We start from the raw sequence: 23382 nt of genomic DNA, 5'->3' as shown, positions 1-23382 counted from the left end.
TATTTCTCTCCCTTTCCGTACGTTCATCTGTTCTGTTTCTTAAATTCCACATGAGTGAAATCATGTATAATGGTCTTTCTCTGATTAACTTATTTCACTTAGCATAATACCCTCTAGTTCCGTCCACGTTGTTGCAAATGGTGGGATTTCATTGTTTTGCTGGCTGAGTAATGGTCCATTGTATGTGCACACCACATCTTCATCCATTCGTCTGTCCATGGACCTCAGGGCTCTCTCCGTAGTTTGGCTATTATGGACATTGTTGCTATAAAAATTGAGGTGCCTGTGCCCCTTTGAATCACTATGTTTGTATCCTTTGGAGAGATACGTAGTAGTGAAGTTTCTGGGTTGTAGGGTAACTATTTAACTTTTTGAGGAACAGGGAATAAAGTTTTGCCACTGAGTTATCTACATTTTCCCATCTACATCAGATCTCTTAGATACAAACTACTCTCTTCCCTTGTCTAGATCTGCAGCTGGGAAAAGAACAGACACTCATTCACGCTAAGGTGTAAATGACTGATAGCACTTATATCTCCGGGCATTTAAAGAGACTACCGTGCCAGATAGGTGCGTGAATAAAGTTGATAGCTCAAAAAAAGAGTAGTGAAATGTTGGTAGAATCTAGGTACTGAGTGTATGTGTTTTCATGGTAAATTTAAAAAAAATTTTTGTTGTATGCTTGTAAATTTTCAAGGCCTTATTTCTTATTTTCTTATATGATAAAGGGGGGAGGAAGGAGTATAGGTTTAAAAATCATCTTTGTTCTTAAACAGCTTTCAGTCAGAAGAGGAGGTTAAGCACATGTACAAATAACTAGGTTCTAAATCTGGGGTAGGGATTTGATATAAGCCTGTTTTTTGTCTCTCTGTTCTTTTCCTTCTCCCAGCCTAGGGCAAGGGTAGGGAAACTGGAGAACTGGAAGGAGCTGCAACTCTTTTTGGCTTTTATGTCTAGAAGTCCAGACTCTTAGGAATAAAAGGAAATGACCTGGAACAAACAGTCCCTCTCAGAAGAGCAGAGGTGGAGTGCTGACTCTTCCCCCTCAGATTAGGAAGAGGTCTGGAAATGGGGGCTCTTCTGGCCTGCTGGCGTGTGTTAGGAAGTAGTAAGTGCTCAGATTAGAAATGGCTGTGTGTGGTTTAGGAGGAGATAGCCCCCCTCTCCTAATTTATTGACCAAACTAGGACTATATATATATATAATATAATATATATATATTTATATTATATATATATATATACTTATATTATATTATATATAGTACATATAGTATATTTATATATACTATAGTATATATAGTATATTTATATATACTATATTATATATAGTATATATATATTTATATTATATATATATATATATAGTATATATAGAGTAATGGTTAGTAGCGTTCCCTTTCATTATTTATATATATAAAAATGGGCAATAAGCATGAAGCAGGACTGTCCCAGGTAAACTGGGAACGGAGGCTGCCTCAGAAAAGACTGGAATGCCCTGAACAGGGCTCAGAGTATTAGGCCACTGGGCCTGAAGGGGCTGTCAAGTAGGAGTGATGGACGGATGTCCTGATGGTAACCCAGGTGACAACTGATGGTGCCCTTCCCCTGCCCCCAGACTGTAGCACTGCCTCAGCCCTGTGGAGATGTGGCAGCTCAGGCTGATGCTGGGGGGGCGGGCGCGGAGTGAGTATCACTCCTCTGTTGCCTAAACCTGGAGAGGGAAAAGGGGAGAAGGGACAACTAGAATTTTTAGTCTTTGTGATTTTAGCCGTTCCTGTGGGTGCGGAGTGATAACTCATGGTGTTTTTGGCATTTCCTTGATGATGAATGATGGTGAGCTTGTTTGTTGAAAAACTCTTGCCCTTATTTAACTGTTTTGGTGAATTTATTTTTCCCCAATGCATATTAGTGCCCCTGTTGTGTTCTGCAGATCTGTTGTTGATCCCTAAGCCAGGACCTCACTTTCTTGATTAATCTAGTTTTGTAGTAAATCTTGAAGTCAGTAAATAATGAAAGTATTCTAAATTTGTTATTTTCCAAAATACTTCAGTTACCCTGGGTTCTTTGAATTTCTGTATTAGAGTTTGTCAAATGAAAAAAGTCTCCTTAGGTTATGATCAGGTTACAAGGGATCTGTGATTCATTTGGGGAGAATTAACATCTTTCCATATATTTAAACTGAATTCTTCTCTCAGCAATGTTTTTTAGTTGTAAGGATAGAGTTCTTGCATGTATTTGGCTAAATTTATTCTTAAATATTTTGGTTTTTTATATAATTATAAATTGTAAGCTATGTTTCTAGTTTAATTTTCTTTTTAAAATTGAGATATATGGGGCGCTGGTGGATTAAAGCCTCTGCCTTCAGCTCAGGTCATGATCCCAGGGTCCTGGGATTGAGTCCCACATCAGCTTTCTGCTCAGTGGGGAGCCTGCTTTCTCCTCTCTCTCTGCCTACTTGTGATCTCCGTCTGTCAAGTAAATAAATAAAATCTTAAAAAAAAAAATAAAATTGAGATATAATTGACATGTAACATCGTATAAGTTTAAGGTGTACAACATGTTGATTTGATATATTTATATATTGCAATATGATTGCCATTGTAGCCTCAGCTAATGCTTCTAATCACATCACATAATTGTCACTTGTTATTTTGTGGTGGGAATCGTTAAGATCTAGTTTCTTAGCAAGTTCTTTTATAATACAGTATTACAGTCTTTAATTACTATACTGTCCATTAGAGCTCCAGAACTTATCTTCTAGGTCTAGTTCAATTTTCAGTTGTTTGCTGCTTGTATATAAGAACCTTATTATTTTTGTCTGTTACCATGCATCATGAAACCCTATTAAATTCACTTACTATTCTTTTTTTTAAAGATTATTTATTTATTTATTTGACAGACAGAAGTTACAAGTAGGCAGAGAGGCAAGCAGAGAGAAAGGAAGGGAAGCAGGCTCCCTGCTGAGCAGAGAGCCCAACGTGGGGCTCGATCCCAGGACCCTGGATCATGACCTGAGCCAAAGGTGGAGGCTTTAACCCACTGAGCCACCCAGGTGCCCTGGATTCACTTATTATTCTAACAGTTGTAGGTTGCTTAGGATTTTTTTTTTTTAAACAATTTTATCATATGCAACTAGAGATCATTTTTACTTCTTTGCACACTTGTGCCTTTTATCTCTTCTTTCTGTCTTATAGCAAAGGTTAGGACCTCCTGTAGAATCTGAAATAGAAGTCTTTACAGTGGAAATCCTTGCCTTGATCCCAGTTTTAGAAGGGAACATTCTAATGTTCAATGTTAATTGTTGGTGTTTGGGTTAATTGTATTTTTCAAGGAAGTGTCTGTTCTGCTTATATTATTCAATTTTTTGGCATAAAGTTTATAATACTCTCTTGCTATCCTTTTAATATTTATACGATCTGTAAATCCTTCCTGATATAGGAAATTTGTATTCCCTCTTCTTTCTGGATTAGATTACTTAGGGATTTATCAATTTTGTTGCCTTTCATTTTGTTAACTTATTCAATTGCTTTTTTATTTTGTTGATTTCCACTTTTGCCCTTATTGCTTCCTGACTTCTCCTTACTTTTGGTATACATTGCTCATTCTTTGGCTTTTCATTTTTTAAAGATTTTATTTATTTGTCAGAGAACACAAGCGGGGTGAGTGGCAGTTGGAGGCAGAGGGAGAAGCAGTCTCCTGAGCAAGGAGCTCGGTGTGGGGCTGCATCCCAGGACCCTGGGATCATGACCTGAGCGGAAGGCAGACAGTTAACCACCTGAACCACCCAGGTATCCCTCTTTAGCTTTTTAAAGTGAAAACCTAAGTATTGATTTCGGAACATTCTTTTTTAAGTGTTTAAAGCTATAAATTTCCTTCTATTCACTTTTTTCAGTAATCACATATTTTTTGATATGTTTCATTATCAGTTTAAAATGTTTTCTAATTTTACTTATGATTTGTATTTTGATCCAGATAGGTTATAGAAAAGTGTTGTTTAATTTCCAAGTATTTGGCATTTTCCCAAGTGTCTTACAATATTAATTTCTAGCTTAATTTCATGGTCAAAGACTATAATCTCTATAGCTTTAATCCTCTTTATTGAGATTTATTTTATGGCCATGCATAGAGTTTACCTTGGTGTGCATATTACACGTAACAAAAATAGTGGTATTCTCTATTGTTGGCTGTAATATTCTTAAATATCATTAGGTCAAGGTGATTGATAGTGTTCAAATTACGTTCCCACTGAGATTTTTTTTTGTCTAGTTTTTTTGTCTAGTTTTTACTGATGTTACAATTGTGGATTTGTATTCTCTCTTCAGTTCGTCCATTTTTGCTTTGTGTATTTTGAAGTTCTTTTAATAAACACATAGGTATTTATGATTGTTATATCTTTTCTGAAGAATTGACACTTATGTCACCCTTTATCTGTGATAATACTTTTAATTTCAAAGTCTATTTCCTCTGATATTAATATTAGCCCCTCCAGTTTTATGACTAGTGTTTGCTTGGTTTATCTTCTCTCATGTATTGACTTTCAATCTGTTGGTTTCTTTATATATTTAAATGTGTCTTGCAGAAAACTTACACTTGGATCTTGATTTTCATGATTTTTTTTTTTTTAGTTTCCACTTTTAAATTGGAGTGTTTAGGTGATTAAAATATAATTATTCATAAATTTGAATTCTAGGACGACAGTATTGTTCTCTCTTTGCTTCTGTTTTTTTTTCTTTCCTGCCTTATTCTAGATTGAGTATGTTTTAAAATTCTGATTTTATTTATGAATTGGCTATGTAAGTATAGTTTTTTACTTTTTTTTTTTTTAAGAGAAAGCATTTGTGGGAAAGGGCTGAGGGAGAGAGAGAATCCCAAGCAGGCTTCATGCCCAACCCCATGCAGGGTTCTTTCTCAGGAGCCAGAGATCATGTCCTGAGCAGAAACCAAGAGTTGGATCCTTACCTGACTGAGCCACCCAGGTGCCTAGCTTTTTGCATTTTTAACTCGATAGTTTAAAGATTACAATTACAGGTCTTAATGCTTTGTAATTTATTAAAATCTTTATTTTTTTTCCTGTTCAAATTGGATAATATCTGTTGATCTATTTTCTCAAGTTCACTGATGCTTTCCTTCATCACTTCTATTTTGCTTGTAAATTGGTGTATTTTTCATTTCAGATATTATATATTTGGTTTTATAATTTCAGTTGTTTCTTTTTTATAGTTTTTATTTATCTTCAGATTTCCTTTCTCTTTGTTTACTATGAGACTTCAGTAATGAACATTTTCCTTTATCTCACCACACAGAGTTATAGTAGCTGGTTGAAATCTTTTTGTGCTAATTCTAGCCTGTGGATCATCACAGGGTTGCTTTTTGCTGATTATCATTTTTCTTGAGATTGGATCACAAATTGCTGCTTGTTCCTACATCAAGTAATTTTGGATTTTAACTTGGATGATGTGAATAGTATATCCTGGAAGCTGTTTCTGTTACATATTTCTCCAAAGAGTAGCTATTTTTGTTTTGACAGACAATGTGGTTGGAATAAAATTTCAAGTTCCATTTCTGGACAACTCAAACCTCAGTTCAATTTTTGTATCTTTATTTTATTCATTTATTTTTAATGGAAGCTGTGAGTATTTTTAATACATGAAAGCATTAACATTTCAGCTCAATTGTAAAGGGATAGACAATTCAAATAAGATAGGCTACTAGGCCAATCATTTGAAGGCAAACAAAAGTAGGCCCTTAGTCTCAAACCAAATGTTGTCAGTCTACATTGTAGAAATGATCCATGAACAATAATGTAAATTAAATTAACTCAAAAAATTTATGTTATGCATTTTAAAAAGGGAGGTACACTGACATTATGTCAGGTTCCAAGGTTAATTTCTTAGGTTAGTGATAGAGCAATTCAAGAAAGCATACCTATTTGTTTCTTGTTGATTTCTAATGTTTAAATGGTATCAAAATTAAACAGATGTCTATATCAAGACATCAAATGATTTACTTAAAGTCCACATCTGAATTATATAACTCCTATAAAAGTGGAAATCTGTATCTTCAGTTATTACAAAGAGAGCAACCTAAGTCAACTGGTATATATATATATACTATATATATATGTATATACACACTATGTGTATATATATATATATAGTATATATATAGTATAGTATATATCGTATATATATATATATATACATACATATATATATTTGGTTCTTTTGAAGGTTAGACAATTCATTGAGAACTTCCCTTCCCCACCCTTGCAGTCTCCAGGTCACTTTTCTGTCTTGTGGCTCTTTTGTGCTAGCCCCAGGAAGATGGCTAGGGGCAGGGGCGAGGCGTGCTGCTGCATAAGGCTCAGGAGGTGGCTGTAGCTGTCTTGTTTGTGCTTTGTGAACACAGCTGGCGGGTTCAGCTCATCCTGTAGTGCCTTCACCCAGGCCATCTCAGTGTCCTTTTGCCCATAATTTTCCAGAAGGACCTGGCACTGCAGACAGATCTGGAGGAGCCTATCTTGCCTGTCCCACTGGGCTCCCCAAAGAGATCAAGGTAATCCTCCTGCATCTGAAAGAACTCCCCCATCTCCAGCAGGATCTTCTTGGCATTGGCATTTTTTTTTTAAACTTTATTTACTTATTTATTGGACAGAGAAAGAGATCACAAGTCGGCAGAGAGGCACGCAGAGGCGGGGGCGGAAAGCAGGCTCCCCACTGAGCAGAGAGCCTGATGTGGGGGGTTTGATCCCAGGACACTGAGATCATGACCTGAGCCAACGGCAGAGGTTTTAACCCACTGAGCCATCCAGGTGCCCAGCATTGGCGTGTTTTTTTCTCCTCGTCACTACCTGTCATATACATGACAGCAGCTATAGGAAGATAGAACGAGTAGAAGGCTGTCTTGGAATTGACAGTAGATTGTCCTTCTTTTCAATGAATCTGCCAAGATCCACATTGGCCCAGAGGGCTGTGATGAGGTGAGTACCTGAGCTTAAGTTATAATTCATTTTTGAAAGACACAACTAGGCATTACATCCAGACAAGGAGAGGTTCAACAAAAGATAAGATTTCATTTCACCCTACATGGTTTCTTGAATCTTTGAGGAAACCATTTCCAGAAAAAAAATCTGTCAAATACCTCCTTTGTTTATCTGTCTAGAACTGGGTCCTATAACCCCCTCTAAACCAGTTGCTAAAAATCAGAAAATGATCATTAATGATAGTAGCTAATCAGGATTTATTCCGTCCTGTGATGAGAAATTGATACCCACATTGCCAGCACACTGTAAGGAGGTAGTGTGTAGGACAGTCACTTAACATCTGCCACAAACCCCTACAGTATTCTTAATTCATGCATGATAGGGGGTAGAACATAATGTTAAAAAACACTATCATATCAAAAATGGTAAGACAATTCTTAATTTACATGGTGTTTACGGTCTATACATTTACCCTATGTAGACATCCAAATAGAATAATTGACGAAAAAATTAAATAGAAGTCAGAATATTTTTTTTTTTTTTTTTTTTTTTTTAAAGATTATTTATTTATTTATTTGACAGAGAGAGATCACAGGTAGGTAGAGAGGCTGGCAGAGAGAGAGGGGGAGGGGAGCAGGCTCCCTGCTGAGCAGAGAGCCCGATGTGGGACTCGATCCCAGGACCCTGAGATCATGACCTGAGCCGAAGGCAGCGGCTTAACCCACTGAGCCACCCAGGCGCCCCAGAAGTCAGAATATTTTAAGTACATTTTTTAACCACATAGCGTGCAATGAGTACTACTATTTCTTGCAACTAGAGACTTCTGGCATTAACAATTTAAAATTATGCAGAATTTTCTATTTTATGCATAAATTTGATTCTTTTGTTGACTCAAATACAGTTGAAAATGTTATTTAAAAAAACACTGGATTCATCTAGATTTTAATTCCAGTGTAGTTAACATGCAGTATGATATTCGTTTCAGGTGTACAATACAGTGATTCACCAATTCCAGTGTTACTCAGAGCTCATCATGGTAAGTGTACTGGTAATCCCCTTCCCTAGTTCACCCACCTTACCTCTGGTGACCATCCATTTGGTCTCTGTAGTTGAGAGTATGTTTTTTGGTTTGTCTCTTTTTTCCCCCTTTGTTATTTGTTTTGTTTCTTAAATTCCTCATATGAGTGAAATCGTATAGTATTTGTCTTTCTCTGACTGGCTTGTTTCACTTACCATTATATGTTTTAGGTCTATCCATGTTGATGGATATATATATATATCTGTGTGTGTGTGTGTGTGTGTGTATACAGACACACATACACACACACACCACATTTTCTTTATTCATTCATCTATTCATGGACACCTGGGCTGCTTTCATAATGTGGCTCTTATAAATAATGCTGCATGAAACATAGGGCTACATATATCTTTTTGGATTAGTGTTTCCCTTCTTTGTATAAATACCCAATAGTGTGAGTACTGGATTATATGGTAGTTCTGTATTTAATTTTTGAGAGACCTTCATACTGTCCACCGTGGTGCCTGTACCAGTTTGCTTTCCCACCAACAGTGCACGAGTGACCCTTTTTCTCCACATTCTTACCAATACTTGTTTCTTTTGTTTCTTATTTTAACCATTCTTACAGGTGTGAGTGATATCAGTGTGGTTTGATTTGCATTTCCCTGATGCTGAGTGATGTTGAGCATCTTTTCATGTGTGTGTTGGCCAGCTGGATGTCTTCTTTGGAGAATTATCTGGTCATGTTTTCTGTCCATTGTTAATTGGATTATTTGGGGTTTTGGTGGTGTAATCTTTTTGTCTTGTGATGAGAACTTTTGAGATCTCTTAGCAACTTTCAAATATACAACACAATGTAGTTATAATACTGCATTGTTAACAATATTCAGCACTGCATTGCATCTCTAGGACTTGTTTATTTTTTTTCTTATTTTTAAAGATCTTTTATTTATTTGTTTGACAGACAGAGATCACAAGTAGTCAGAGAGGCAGGCAGAGAGAGAAAGGGAAGCAGGGTCCCTGCTGAGCAGAGAGCCCGATGTGGGACTTGATCCCAGGACCCTGAGATCATGAACTGAGCTGAAGGCAGAGACTTAACCCACTGAGCCACCCAGGCACCTGGACTTATTTATCTTATAACTGAAAGTTCATATTTTCTAGAAACCTTCACCCATTTTGCCCACCCCATTCACCCACTCATCTATTAATGGACAGTAGTTCCCATCTCTTGGCTATCGTAATGTTGCAGCACACAGGAATGCTGATATCTTCTTGAGATAGTGATTTTGTTTACTTCGTAGAAATACCCAGAAGTGGAACTGGTGTGTCATATGGTAGTTCTGTTTTTAACTTTTTGAGAAAGCTCCGTACTATTTTCCATAGAGTTTGCACCAATTTACATTCCCACCAACAACTGCACAAGGGTTCTCTTTTTCACATCCTCACCAACACTTGTTATTTCGTGCTTTTTTGATAATAACTATTCTAACAGGTGTGACGTAGTAACTTATTGTCATTTTGATATGTACTTCCTTGATGATGAGTGGTGTTGAGCTCCTTTTCACATATCTGGTTGGCTACTTGTATAAAGATTTTATGTTTAAGTAACTTTTACACCCAATGTGGAGCCAAACCTATAGCTCTAAGATCACGAGGTATGTGCTCTACTGACTGAGCCAGCCAGGCACCCCTGTGTTGGTATCTGTATGTCTTTGGGAGAATGTCTATGCAGTTCCTCTCTGCTCATTTTAAAACTCTGATTGTTAGTGTCTTGTTGGCTACCGAGTTGTACGAATTCTTTATATATCTTGGATATTAACCCATTGTCTTACATGTGGTTTGCATACATTTTCTTTCATTCCATAGGTTTTCTTTTAATTTTGCTAATGTAGAGAAGATTTTTAGTTTGATGCAGTCCCATTGTTTATTTTTGCTGTTGGTGTCAAATCCAAAAAATCATTGCCAAGATTAATGTCAAGGAGACTACCCCCTGTGTTTTCTTTGAGGATTTTTATGGTTTCAGGTCTTAATAAGTTCAAATCTTTTATTCATTTTGAATTGATTTTTCTGTATGATATAAAATGGGGTCCAGTTTCATTCTTTTGCACGTGGCTGTCCAGTTTTCCCAATGCCCTCTATTGAAGAGACTGCTCCATTGTATGTTCCTTGCTCCTTTGTCATATGTAATTGGTCATATATGCATGATTTCTGAGCTATTTTGTTCACTGATCTATATGCTATTTTCATGTCAATATATACTGTCTCATTTCCTATAGTCTTAGAATATCATTCAAAATCAGGAAGTGTGATGCCTCTTTAGCTTTGTTTTTTCTCAAAATTGCTTAGGCTGGGCTGTTTAGGGTCTTTGTAGTTCCATACTCGTTTTAGGATTATTCTATTTCTGTGAAAAAGGCCACTGGAATTTTGTTAGAGATTGCATTGAATCTGTAGATTTCTTTGGGTTGCATGGGCATTTTAACAATATTAATTTTTACATGGTGCCTGGCTGGCTCAGTCAGTGGAGCATGCAACTCTTGATTTCAAGGTTGTGAATTTGAGCCCCACGTTGGATGTAGAGATTACTTTAACACAAAACAATAAAAAATTAAGTCTTCCAATATGTGAACATGGAATATCTTACCATTTATTTGCGTCATCTGTTTCCATCAAAAGCGTCTTTTGAGTGTTCATTGTCTAGGTCTTTCACCTCCTTGGCTAGATTTATTCCTAGATATTTCTTTTTTTTCTTTTATCTTTTTTTTTAGTTTTTTTTTGTTTGTTTGTTTTGTTTTGTTTTTGTTTTTGTAATCTCTACACCCAATGTGCAGCTCAGACTCAGCGACTCTGAGATCAAGAGCTGCATACTTTACTGACTGGGCCAGTCAGGTACCCCTAGTTATTTTATTCATTTTGATGTTAGTGTAAACAGAATTGCTTTTTAAATTTATCTTTCTGGTAGCTCATTATTTGTGTATAGAAATCCCACAAATTTCTGTATATTGACCATATATCTTGCAGCTTTACCATGTACATTTATTCATTCTAACAGGTGTTCTGTGGATTCACTTAGTTTTCTACATATGACATCATGTCAGCTGCAGATAGTGACAGTTCTACCTCCTTTCCAGTGTAGATGCCTTGCCTTATTGCTGTGGCTAGAATTTCTAATACTCTGATGAATGAGAGTGGCAAGATTGTGCATCTTCATCTTGATTGATTTGTGGATGTTGGACCATCCTTGCATCCCTGAAAGAAATCCCATTTGATCATAGTATATGATCTGTTTAATGTATTGTTGAATTGGGTTTGCTCTGTTTTGTCAAGGATCTTTGCTGTGTTCATCAGGGATATTAACCTATATTTTTCTTTCCCTGTAATGTCTGGTTTTGGTATCAGGGTAATGCTGGCCTCATAGAATGAGTTTGGAAGTATTCTCTTCTATTTTTTGGAAGACTTTGATTAGAATTGGTATTCCTTAAATGTTTGGTAGACTCACTCATGAAACCATCTGGTCCTGGCCTTTTGTTTATTGAATTAGTAATCAAATACCTCTTAATATACTTACTAGTAGTTGGTCGGTTCAGATTCTCTGTATCTTCATGATTCAATCTTGAACGTTGTGTGTTTCTAGGAAGGTATCCATTTCTTCCACGTCGTCTAATTTGTTGGGATATAATTGCTTATTGCAGTTTCTTATCCTTTTTATTTCTGTGATATCAGTTGTAATATATTCACTTTCTTTTCTAATTTTATTCATTTGACTCCTTTTTTTCTTGGTGAGTCTAGTTAAAGATTTATTTATTTGTTTAAAAAAAACCCACTCTTAGTTTCACTGATCTTTTCTGTTGTCTTCTTAGTTGCTGATTAACTTATTTCCAATCTGATGGAACTGCTATTTTCTTCCTTTTACTAACTTTCAACTTTGTTCTCACACGCCCAAGTTTCTTGAGGTATAAAGTTAGGTTGTTTGAGCTTTTTTTTGTTTCTTAATATAGGTGTTTTCAGTACAAACTTCCCACTTAGCATCCTTTAAGTTTTGGTATTTTGTAGTTCCATTTTCATTTGTCTCAAGATACTTTGCTTCTTTGGATAAATTTCACTGCTATGTCTTCAAGTTCGCTGACCTTTGCTTCCACTTTATCTGGTTTTCTTTTGAACCCCTCTATTGAATTTTCATTCTAGTTATTGTATTCTCAGCTCTGATTTTTGTTTGGCATTTCCTTATATTTTTCTATCTATTTTTTGAATTCTCATTTTGTGCTTGCATTGATCTCCCGACCTTAGTGAACATCTTTATGACTGTTATTTTGAACTCTTACTCCATTTCACTAAGGTCTTTTTCTGGGGTTTTATCTTATTCTTTCATTTGGAACATACTCCTGTTTCTTCATTTCTTTAACTCTCTGAGTTGGCTTCTGGGCATTAGATAAAACAGCCACTTCTCCTAGTTTTCAGAGAGTGGCCTTGCATAGGAGATGAAACTCCTCGTTCAACTCTCCCCTAGCTCTTTGTTGCCTTTCAAATCTATGTGGTTGTCCAGTCAGCTTTTTTCATCCTTTGTGGCTCCTAGTAGTTGAGGGTGTGTTAAGACCTGCCAGTGTCCCAAAGGGGAGGATCTCAGTCATCACCTAGATGATGCTTGCTGTTTTTGGTCCCTGACAGGTATGTGAGTGGTGTCAGGTCGGGACGTCTGATGCAATTCTGCCCAGCCATGGGCTGTCTTGATGATCTTGCAGCTTTAGCAGGTGATAAGCATCTCCCAGCCCTGTGGACTAGAAACCTGCATCCTGAAGAATTCATTCTTCTATCAGTGTCCCAAAGGCATTCTGCCAACACCTGTTCCCCTGTGCAGATCATCTACAACTTAGAGGGTTTCCGCTGCATGACCACCCCCGCTGCAGGGCCCCCGTGACTTGTGCATATCCTTGCCATCCGTTGCCAACTGGCTGCACCCAGCTTGCACTCTGGAGAGTTGTTTCCTGCTTGGCCCGGGATCGCAGAGCAGCTTTGGCCTGGGTAAACCAACGAACTCTTCTGCTGTGGGTGGGCTACGTTCTCCAAGGAGGTCTGACCTGTAGCATGGGGCAGGGGGACTGTTTCCAAGTTTGTCTTTCCTTGAGTACTCTCCCTTTACTCAGGATAATCAACTTTCTTTATGTCTGATAGGCACTCATTGGAGTATGATAATTCTTTATATTAAACTTACCCTATTCAATCCACTGTATCAAGGAGTGGCAATACTAATGTTTTAGCAAGAAAGAGCTGCTTTTCCAATGACAGAATGTCAGAGAGGAACTTAGAATAGGTATGAGGTAGGATACCTTGCCTAGGAGATGAAACTTCTCATTCAGCCTCATTCAGTTCTATTCTAGAATAGAATGAGGTAGGAATAAATGAGCCCATTTCTTCATTTGGAACTTTTTTTCTTACATAATTTTGACTTCAGGGTTTTGAAATTTGACATTTTTGTGTCCTAAGATAGACTATCAAATCAGTATCAAGAGAAATTGTAGCTCTCCTGTGTAGCACGAGACTCGGAAGGAGCAACAGAAATCTGAAGGAGAGCCCCACTGAGAAGGTCAGCTGCGGTTTCAGGTCAGTGCCGACGTCTCGGCAGGACTTCAGATTACTGGCATTATGTGACAGGTCAATGCGTACACTGCAGGAAAAGTAGTATGGTTGGGTCTGAAGACGTGCTTAGCATGTTCAAATTTATAAGCCTGTCTAGAAGAAAGTGAGCAGGAAAAAACAAAACAAAACCAAACCCCGTATCATAACTGTGGGGATGATATAAAAATAGTGCGGACAATATTAACTCCTAATGATGTAGTTAATGAGCAAACATGACAGGGCTTTGAATTCTGGGATTGTTATTACATAAATTCATGTTAATCTTTTTGTGATGATAATAAAAACTGCACAAATGGTTGGTATCAGGGCAACTCAGGGAACTTATACAGGTGCAGACTCCTAGCCACCATGGTGGTGTCTCAGCAGTGGGCATTTTAAAAAAGATTGATTTATTTGAGAGTGAGAGAGAGAAGGAGAGTGAACCCACATGAGCTGAAGGAGACGCAGAGGGAGAGACTCCCAAGAAGACTCCCGGTTGATGCAGAGCCCGGTGTGGGGCTGGATCTCATGACCATGAGATCATGACCTGAGCTGAAATCACGAGTCAGACGCTTAACTGACTGACCCACCGGGTGCCCCAGCAATGGGCATTTTTAACAAGTACTCCTGTGATTCGGATGCTCGGTATTTTTGAGAAGCTGTGATTTAGTGTCTGAATGAGCTTCCATAAGGAAGGTGAAATTTTGTTTGGAAATAATAATAAGAAGATTGTTCATGTGTTCCTGATTTTAAAATGGTCTTTTTCATTTTATCCCATGCTTCATCCCAGAGTTAAGGCAACAAGGAATACCTTGTCCCCAGGACACTATTTCTGTGTGGGACTGTCCTTCACATCTGGTCATTTTACATTTTGCTGGGAATGGAGAAGTTCTTTCAGGCTGAAGTTCTTCCTTTTTCTTGCCAGTAATAAGATGAATAAGACTCATGCTCTTCTAAAGGGGGAAAAAAAAAATCCAACCTAATAGAATAAAGCCAGCAATGTGGAAAATTACAGACAAGTAAATTTGGAACCATTTAAGAATAAAAAGTCAACATTCTCCTGTATCCAGAAAAAAAAAAAAAACCAACCCTATATCTTGGTAAAAGATACTTAAAATATAAGCTTAAGGTAGTGATCATATTAGGAACAACTATGATCTTAACTTTTACACTCAGAAGTGACTGTAGATCGGGTATCAACAACAGAATAATAGGAAAACTGGGGTGTACCAGACTGGTTTCTCTGATTTCTCTTTTGTATGCCTCAAAGGCCCTCACTCCTCACTTTAACAGATTCTCAAGGGTTGATCCATGCTTGCTAATCTTCAAGTTTGGAAACAGGTTGTGCAAAACAAAACTAAAAACGTTCCCTTTTAGTGCAGGGAAAAATGTTTGGTTTTGACAGTGTCTCTTGGAAAACCTCAGACACTTTCACTGTGGAACCTCCCTGCATTCTTTGGGGCTGAGCAACCACCACGAGAAACAAAACAGCAGAGAAAGCCCTGAGTCAACGTGTAGCAACATGCCCGGAACATCTCAAGCAGCCCAGGAAGTTGGAGGCCTCCCAGTTTTGTGGCAGGACTTTGTCCTTCCTTAGAACTTCACAGCTTTCTTGAGTACCAGCCTGGGGACTCTTGCAAGGCCATCCCCCAACCAGCACTTCTGACGGGACCTGGTAAAACAGACCATTATCGACTGTGATCAAACATCTTGGAAGTCTTGACCAACAACATGCTCAGGGTTAATTTGCTTATGATCTTGGCCGGAGATATTGTCGGGAAGAAAAATGCTGAGTTCTACTGTAGATGACTGCTTGTTTTTGTTGCTGTTGTTGTTTTTAAAGATTTTATTTATTTGAGAGAGAGAGGGAGCACAACCAAGGGGGAGTGGCAGAAAGAGAGAGGGAGGAGCAGACTCCCCGCTGAGCAGGGAGCCCGATGTGGGGCTCATTTCCAGGACTCTGGGATCATGACCTGACCCAAGACACTTAAGCGACTGAGGCACCCAGGCGCCCCCTGATGATTGTTTTTCATAGTGGAAAGGGAATGCAAAATAGGAAAGAGAGAACAGACCTGCTGTTGAGCTAAAGGCATTTAAAAATTATGATGAAAATTATGTTAGTGGTTTCTTGTCAAGCAAAGGTCAAGTCCTGCTACAGTAAATATCACATCTCCTAAGAATTAATTTTCAGAATTGCACTGGATACCTCCCTCGTTTCATGTAACAACAGAAAAACATTTCAGTGTAGCAAAGAGACGGTGTCCTAGGCATGTTCTGTAATTCGGGGTGCTTGTTTCATGGCAAGCAGCAGCAGCTGCTACTTGGAGAGTCACTTACTTTGACATTTGTAAATTAGAAAAGTGATTGAAAAGGACTTGCAAAGTGTCCCCAGTCAAATTCTTCAGAAGAATTATTTTGGAGATAGTTGGGAATGTGGGCAGCCCCAGAATCCCCCCGAGGAATTTCACTGGGAGTAGCTGAAGACATTGACTGGCTGACTCCCACATGGTCTGGTGGAAGGAGTCAGGATCAACAAGACAGTTCATTACCAACTACCGGTGATCTGGGGCTCCTGTGTTGGTCTGAGCCTGAATAAATGTCAGAAGCACTCTTTTTCTCTACCTCAAATGACCATGTGGTGTGGCTGCTGAGGCTGCCACTGGTTCCACTGAGTCCCTGGGAAACGGGACCTCTGGTTTTAAGAGAGAAGCGTTCGACAACATTCCCGGGACACAGAGGTGCTGTCTTCCGGTATCATGGGAGTCAGCGTCTAACCTCTAAGAAGGAAAGAACAGCTTTGGTTGATTGCTCACAAGAAATGTCTGGGTGGCCTGTTGGTTCTAAGCTCATCAAAAGACATCTGTATTTGGGACCAACACTACAGTTTTGAAGTTCTTAACCAGAAAATACAGTTCATGAGGTAATTAAAATGTGTGAGGGGAGACAAGGGCATCTGGTCTCTCATGTAAGTTTCACTCGCCCGTTCTCCGTGGTGCTTGCGGACTGCATCGGCGGAGGCCGCCACCAGCCATGGTCAAGCACGTGTGAAAACAAACTAAGCCAAAGCCCAGGATGCGCCACCACCTGCTGTAAGGGTGAGGCTGCCGCCCTCTCTGGCGGCCATCAGCCGGCTGGCCATTGGCCCCAGCCTTCTCCCACCTCTAGTCTGTTTGCATAGACTCACAACTTGGGCTCTAGAGTACCCTCCAAAAAGTCATGATTGGGAAGGAAGATCATCGTCTTAGATGCACTGTGCAAACTTGTGTCGAGAGTGCACAATCAGTCTTCAGGTATTAAGAAGCTGTTTTTAACGGTGGTTGATAGGCTTGACAACTTAGGAAAACTTTTTTTTTTTTTTTTAAGGATTTTATTTATTTATTTGATACACAGAGAGAGAAAGCACAAGTAGACAGGCAGGCAGAGAGAGGGGGAAGCAGGCTCTCCACTGAGCACAGAGCCCAATAGGGGCTCAATCCCAGGGCCCTGAGATCATGACCTGAGCCAAAGTCAGAGACTTAACCCATTGAGCCACCTAGGTGCCCAGAAAAACTTTTTTAAAAGCATCATTAAAACATAAAGTCTTAAGAAAAAACAGGGGGGCGATGAGGGGAGCACTTGGGTGGCTCAGTTAGTTAAGTGTCTGCCTTTGGCTCAGGTCATGATCCTGGATCATGAATCATGATCAGAATCCAGTTCCGCATCTGGCTCCCTGCTCCGCAGGGAGTCTGCTTCTCACTTTGACCCTCCCCCCTCTTGTGTCCTCTCTCTCTCTCTCTCTCTCAAATAAATGAATAAAATATTTTTAAAAAAGAGCATCATTAAAACAGCCTCATAGTTTAGCTCTTAAAATAGGTTACATTTAGCCCAAATCCATGCAGAAGGACAGCATGAGTTTACTTCTGAATTGGTTTGGTTTCTGACTTTCCTCGTATACAGGTTGGAGAGCTGTTGTCCTTGTTAGTAACATGGAGCTTTATCTCCCCAGCACAGTGATAATGCCACGAAACGGTAGGAAATGACATGATAGCCGTGTTTCACAAAACCTTCTTCCTGGGCAAGGTGTAGTGTTCCACTTGGTTGTAGAAGGAAAGTGGTGATGACCGGCAGCAGTGGAAACAGGGTTCCCCATGACAAATTTTAACACGAGCGCAGAAGCTCTGCTCATATGTGTGTACATAAGACCGACAAGCCAAGGGTTGAAGAAAAAAACAGAAGTCTCCACACTCAATGAGACTATCTTTGGAATTCTTCATTTCATTAAGGTTTTCACGAAATACAAAGCTCAAACACAATTGTCTACGTCCACCACAAAACAGAATCAGATAAGTGGTTAGCACACAAACATAATGATCTTTTTCATTTTAAAAAATATAAATAACAATGTTCAAGGTTTTACAGTTTTCTCCTGTGTGTGTGTGTGTTTAAGGCTTTATGTTGCAGACCCTTCATGATACAGGTGAGTACTTGTAGCTGTCGTCAGGACACACCGCCCACAAGCAAGGAAGGCCACTGTGGATACATTCCTGAGCGTTACACACACTCTGCGTTGCCTCCGCCTGTTAAGAACTAAACAATCAGATGCCCTCCAATCAGTGCTCACAGTTTCATTGATTTTCCTTTTACTAGAAAGTGAGACCAGAAAGGGGTAAGTTCCCAGCAGCACGCGCGCGCTCAGATCAGTCGTGGAGGCTGAGAAGGAAAGACAGGCCTTTTCCTGGATAGAATTTTTTTCCTTTTATCCAGAAAAACCCCAATGACCCATACAATTTAAACAGTGGTTTGTACTAAGACAGTTTTCAGATTAAATAGTGTCGAGAGAAAGGGGGATCTTTTGGTTGGGTCTTGGCGACGGTTAAAGTGGAGAGGTTACCGCCGGGAAAACGCCGCCCCCAGCGCAGCCCGCGGCAGGAGCGGTCTGGCCCTCGAGGTCTGGGGGCAGAGCCAAGGCCCCCGCCTTGGGGATGAAATCCGAGGGGAGACTCTCCAGCAGACACTTGACTTGCTCCTGGCCCAGCTTGATCTTGTCGTCCAGCTTGCGCTGCTCGATGAGGAGCGTCGACTTCATTTTCACGAAATGCTGGTAGTCCTGGAGTTGCTCCTCGGAGAGGTAGTTGGCCAGGATGTCCAACACCACACGCTCCCTGCGGTCCAGGTTCTCCTTGAGCTCCCGGGCATCCTCGTGCTGTCCGGCCAGGACCTTCCTCTTCTCACTCAGAGAGCTCTGCCAGGACGAAGCAAATGGGTCAGCAGAGGGCGAGGTGGGGGAGGGAAGCTGTCTGCAGAGACACCTTTCCCGGGCCTGGGAAACGTCCGGGTTTCCATGTCAGTTGCCGCTCTAGAGTCAGGAGACTTTGAAAATCGGTTTAATACCTTCTGTTGCATGCAAACCGATCTCAATTTGTCCGGTCATCCAGCAGCTTTAGGAGACAGGACAATAAACTGGCTGGGGTAAAAGCTTGACTCGGGGCTTCTAGATTTCAAAGGACAATCAGTGACTCCACTGACATGAGTACTTAGGGGTTGCAGTACCTGGATGAGTGGGCACAAGCGCAGAGATACAAAGTGGGATGCTGGTTGACAGCTGGGGGGCAGGGGTGACTGGAGCTGTTTCATGGATACAAAGTTTCAGTTTTGCAAGAACAATTCTAGAGCTCAGTTGCACAGCAATGTGAATATACATAACACTGCTGAGCTGAACTAACACTTCAAAATGGCTAAGAAGGCACGTTTTAGGTTATGTGTAGTTTACCATGATAAAAACCTGAAGGGGGTTTAAAAAGGACCAGTCTTCAAGCTACCTTGAGTATTTACAAGTATTTGCATTTATAGCGGTTCGCAAAGCGCAAAGTGTAGACACCGGCAGCAGCATCTCTGGAGAATTTGTTAGAAATGCACATTTTCAGGCCCTGACCCGCCAACTGCATCTAAGGGCTGGGACCCGGAAAGCTGTTTCAGCCTCCCGGGTGACGGATTCCTCTGCAGCTGGAGATTGAGAACCTCTGCCCTGAGCCACAAATAACACTGGGAATGTCCTGTTTTTCATATCTAAAGAAATCTGTTTCTAGTTTTCAGGCCTCGTGAGTCAAACATGAGAGGAGTTCTATTTAACAATGATTTCATATTCTGAGCATTTCTTATATAAACCCAGGGGGAAGGTAGCATGTTATCTTTAGGGCTAATTTACTTTATAATAATCTTTAACGTGGCTTTTTTTTTTTTTTAAGATTTTGTTTATTTATTTGATAGACAGAGATCACAATAAGCAGAGAGGCAGAGGAGGAGGCAGGCTCCCTACGAGCAGAGAGCCAGATGTGGGGCTCGATCCCAGGACCCTGGGATCATGATCTGAGCCAAAGGCAGAGGCTTTAACCCACTGAGCCACGGAGGCACACTAGACTTTTTCTGTTTGGAAAAAAGACAACTTCCTTTTCATGTAATGTGTAGGAGAAATAAATGGGAAGTCCCTGGTGGCTCTGAACAAAAGAGCTGTAGATGGGAGACGGAGCAAGTCAGCCAAGAAGCGTCCTGATTGCTGGGGCGCTTGTCAACTTCTGGTGTAAATACTCAGGTACAGTAGTCACAGCCCTGTTGATGGTCTCACTTCTCTTGGTGAGTTCCCTGGGGGCAGGGATCTGTCTGCTTTGCTCCCAGTCACATCCCATGAGCCCAGTGGCGTACGTCAGACACCCATCATTTGCTGTAAAGCAATGGGGTGAGTGGGTGGGGGCGCCTGGGTGGCTCAGTGGGTGAAGCGTCTGCCTTCAGCTCAGGTCATGATCTCAGGGTCCTGGGATGAGTCCCGTGTCAAGCTCCCAGCTCAGCGGGGAGCCTGCTTCTCCTCTGCCTCTGCCCCTCTCCTTGCTTGTGCGCTCTCTCCCTCAAATAAATACATAAGATCTTTAAAAAGATGAGTAGGGAGGAATGCTCTGTAGCTAAGGAATTAAGTTCAACCTCGTGAATAAAACGTGGGTCTGCGGCAGGACCCCTCATATCTGGGCTCTGTCCCGTGCTGGCCTGTTTCGAGGACTCAGGAGCCCGCAGATGAAGCGGGAAGCCCGCGGTGCTGGGCAAAGACGCAGGCCCTGGACATCACCCGGTGTCGCCGCCACTCTTACACCTGCCCGTTCCCTCCAGCAGGGGGCGCAGTGGGGACACCTGGGTGCACCTTCACAGAGGGCCTTCAGCCCCGCAAAACACGGGCAGGTTCCCTGGACCTGGAGCCCTCGTTCCCGCGCCCTCTCCTGTCTGTCCCCCCTCTTTCTCTAATATCAGCCCCCACCATGCTGTTGTCTCTTCCTTTTCCTGGGATAGAAAGAAGGAGAGAAACCCTGGCCCCTGTCTTTTACTTTCCTAAGCATTCCCTGAGCCCCAGGTGTCAGCCCTCCCTTTTGGCATGCAAGACGCCTCCTTCTGTGTTTCCTGGTAACCTGTACTCGGGCTCTCTCTCCGCCCCCGAGACTGTGATCTTCTCCAGGGAAGGGGTCTGTTTAATGGCACCCGTCTGTGTGCACGGCTTCCAGGGGAAAAACGGGGGGCCCTGAAGCCCCGTGCCACCTACCCTTTCCTCGCGGCTGGCATCCTCGCCGAGGCCGCTCAGGACGTTCTCCACGCGGGCCAGGCGCCCCGAGAGGGACAGCAGCAGGTTGACCACCTTGTCCAAGTCCCCGATGAACATCTTATACTTGTCAAACTCGTTGGGCTTGCAGAGCTCCTGGATCAAAGCCTCCACCTCTTCCCCCAAGGCATTATTGAGCTTGATGTCCATCAGCAGACTCCCTTTCGCTTCCCGGAGGGTCTCAAGCTTGTGAGTGAGGCTCCCAATGAGCTCGGCCTGTGATGACAAAGGGGACACACAGCAAAGCTTGGTCAGTGGCATTGCCATTGCAGGGAGGACTGACCTCTCCCCGCCACATCTTGTCTTCAGGGCTCAGCTGAAGGTCCCCTCATCTGTAGGGACCGCCCCCAACGTTAGGCCACAATATTCTTTCCTTTCCCTGAATGTCTGCTGTTCTCTCAATCTTTCCCTTGACTACAGTCACCTCGTAATGTGTCCAGTCCTCATGCCACATATGCCGCTGACTTCCAATGGGCTTGTTAACTCGGTTTTGAAAGGCTTTTCAAGACATGCTCTCTTTTTGATCCTCACAAATAGGCAAATAGGGTAAATATTTCTTGTTTTACAGGTAGAGAAGCCAAGAGTTGAAGGAATTAAGGGACTCGCCCCAGGTCAGAGAGCTGAGCGGACTAGGAACGCTAGTTACCATCGAGAGCAGTTACTGTGTGCCACGAACCACACGCGATCATCTCCTTCAGTCGCCCCAACAGTGGTGCTGGAGGTACTATTTGATCCACAAGTGCAAGCAAAAGAGACACACTTAGGTGAGGGGATGGGCCGAGGTGCACGGACCATCAAGGGGCTTCCCTGAACTCAAGTCAGCCTGCTTTAACAGCGACCTTGTATGTCTGCCCTTGGAAATATTCACCGGGACCTTTATCAGAAGTCAGCCCCATGATCTTTCCACTGCACTGTCTTCAGTTGCCTGAGCTGTATAATTTGCCACCCTTATTGCAAATTTCTATCTGTGCAGAACAATTCGGCAAATATCCGATATATTTAACTGAGGGAATGAAGTACAGGTCTTAGTGGTTTCAAGTTTGACATTTCTTTTTCTTTTTTTTTTTTTTTTAAGATTTTATTTATTTGATAGAAAACTCACAAGTAGGCAGAGAGGCAGGCAGAGAGAGGGGTGAAGCAGGCTCCCTGCTGAGCAGAGAGCCCGATGTAGGGCTCGATCCCAGGACCCTGAGATCATCACCTGAGCTGAAGGCAGAGGCTTATCCCACTGAGCCACCCAGGTGCCCCATTTTTGACGACATTTCTATTAAATGTCTACTACTTTGCTACAAGAAAAATTAAACTTTGTGATTTTTTAAATTAGGCTTTTGTTTTTCTCTTAGCCTAAGGTAGCCAGATGGAGAAAGAACATAATCTTTTTTTGGTTAAAACCTATTTCTTTAGTGACGCTTGGGTGGCTCAGTTGGTTAAGCATCTGCCTTTGGCTCAGGTCATGATCTCAGGTCCTGAGATTGAGTCATGCATCGGACTCCATGCTTAGCAGGGAGCCTGCTTCTCCCTCTGCCTGCCGCTGCCCCTACTTGTGCTCTCTGTCTGACAAATAAATAAAATCTTCAAAAAAAACAAAAACCACCCTATTTCTTTAACCACTAAAATGGTTCTAGCTCAAAAAAATTTTTTATGCATTTATATAAAACCAAGCCATGTGGCATCAGTTGGAAACTTGGTAAAAAATAATCACAGGTTTTTGATGTTAGAATAAATCTTCATTTTTAGAGGAAGAAAAAGAAAGTAGAAAAAGAGAAAACATTTGGACTAATAGAATTGAAGGGCTCTGAGGACTTTCTGTACTATTTCTATAACATCACCCGAAAATGCAATAATCACAATGATAAGGGCGAAATATTTATTTCTCCATGATGCACCCATCTTGAAGCTGGGCCATTGGGACACTCCAATCTTCTGGTCTAAGTAAAGTGCATAATGTCCTTGAAATGTCCAAATTCTGGCTTACATGGTAACAACTTGTCTCTCGACTTGCCTAATCCCAAAGGCTAAGGGTGACTAAAATATCCCCATCTGCTGCACTAACTCCTCATAGCTTACCATCTCCAGCTTTCCTGTTTGGTTAGGACAAAGTCAGTCAAGGATAATTTTAGTCGCGGAAAAAGCCGTGCAGTCTATATGACTT

General features: G+C 41.1%; 1 protein-coding gene and 1 pseudogene across 7 annotated transcripts in view; both read right to left on the bottom strand.

Moving 5' to 3' along the window:
* Window positions 1-6282: 6282 nt before the first annotated feature.
* LOC101693344 lies at window positions 6283-7092 on the bottom strand (annotated as a pseudogene).
* Window positions 7093-17843: 10751 nt separating this feature from the next.
* The window catches only part of SHROOM3 (shroom family member 3), a 291226-nt gene continuing 285687 nt past the window's right edge, over window positions 17844-23382 (bottom strand). For all 7 annotated transcript variants that reach the window (XM_045079903.1, XM_045079909.1, XM_045079905.1 and 4 more), the window contains 2 exons: window positions 21174-21446; window positions 17844-18836 (listed from right to left, as the gene is read on the bottom strand). In XM_045079903.1, the coding sequence (XP_044935838.1) occupies window positions 18468-18836; window positions 21174-21446 (642 nt within the window). In that variant the 3' untranslated portion in view covers window positions 17844-18467. The remainder of the gene's footprint in view (window positions 18837-21173; window positions 21447-23382) is intronic.

The sequence above is a fragment of the Mustela putorius genome, unplaced genomic scaffold (genome assembly GCF_011764305.1).
Source record: "Mustela putorius furo isolate JIRA1106 unplaced genomic scaffold, ASM1176430v1.1 tig00000430_pilon_pilon_pilon, whole genome shotgun sequence".
Lineage (NCBI taxonomy): Eukaryota > Metazoa > Chordata > Mammalia > Carnivora > Mustelidae > Mustela > Mustela putorius.
This window is presented reverse-complemented; position numbering and strand designations above follow the sequence as displayed.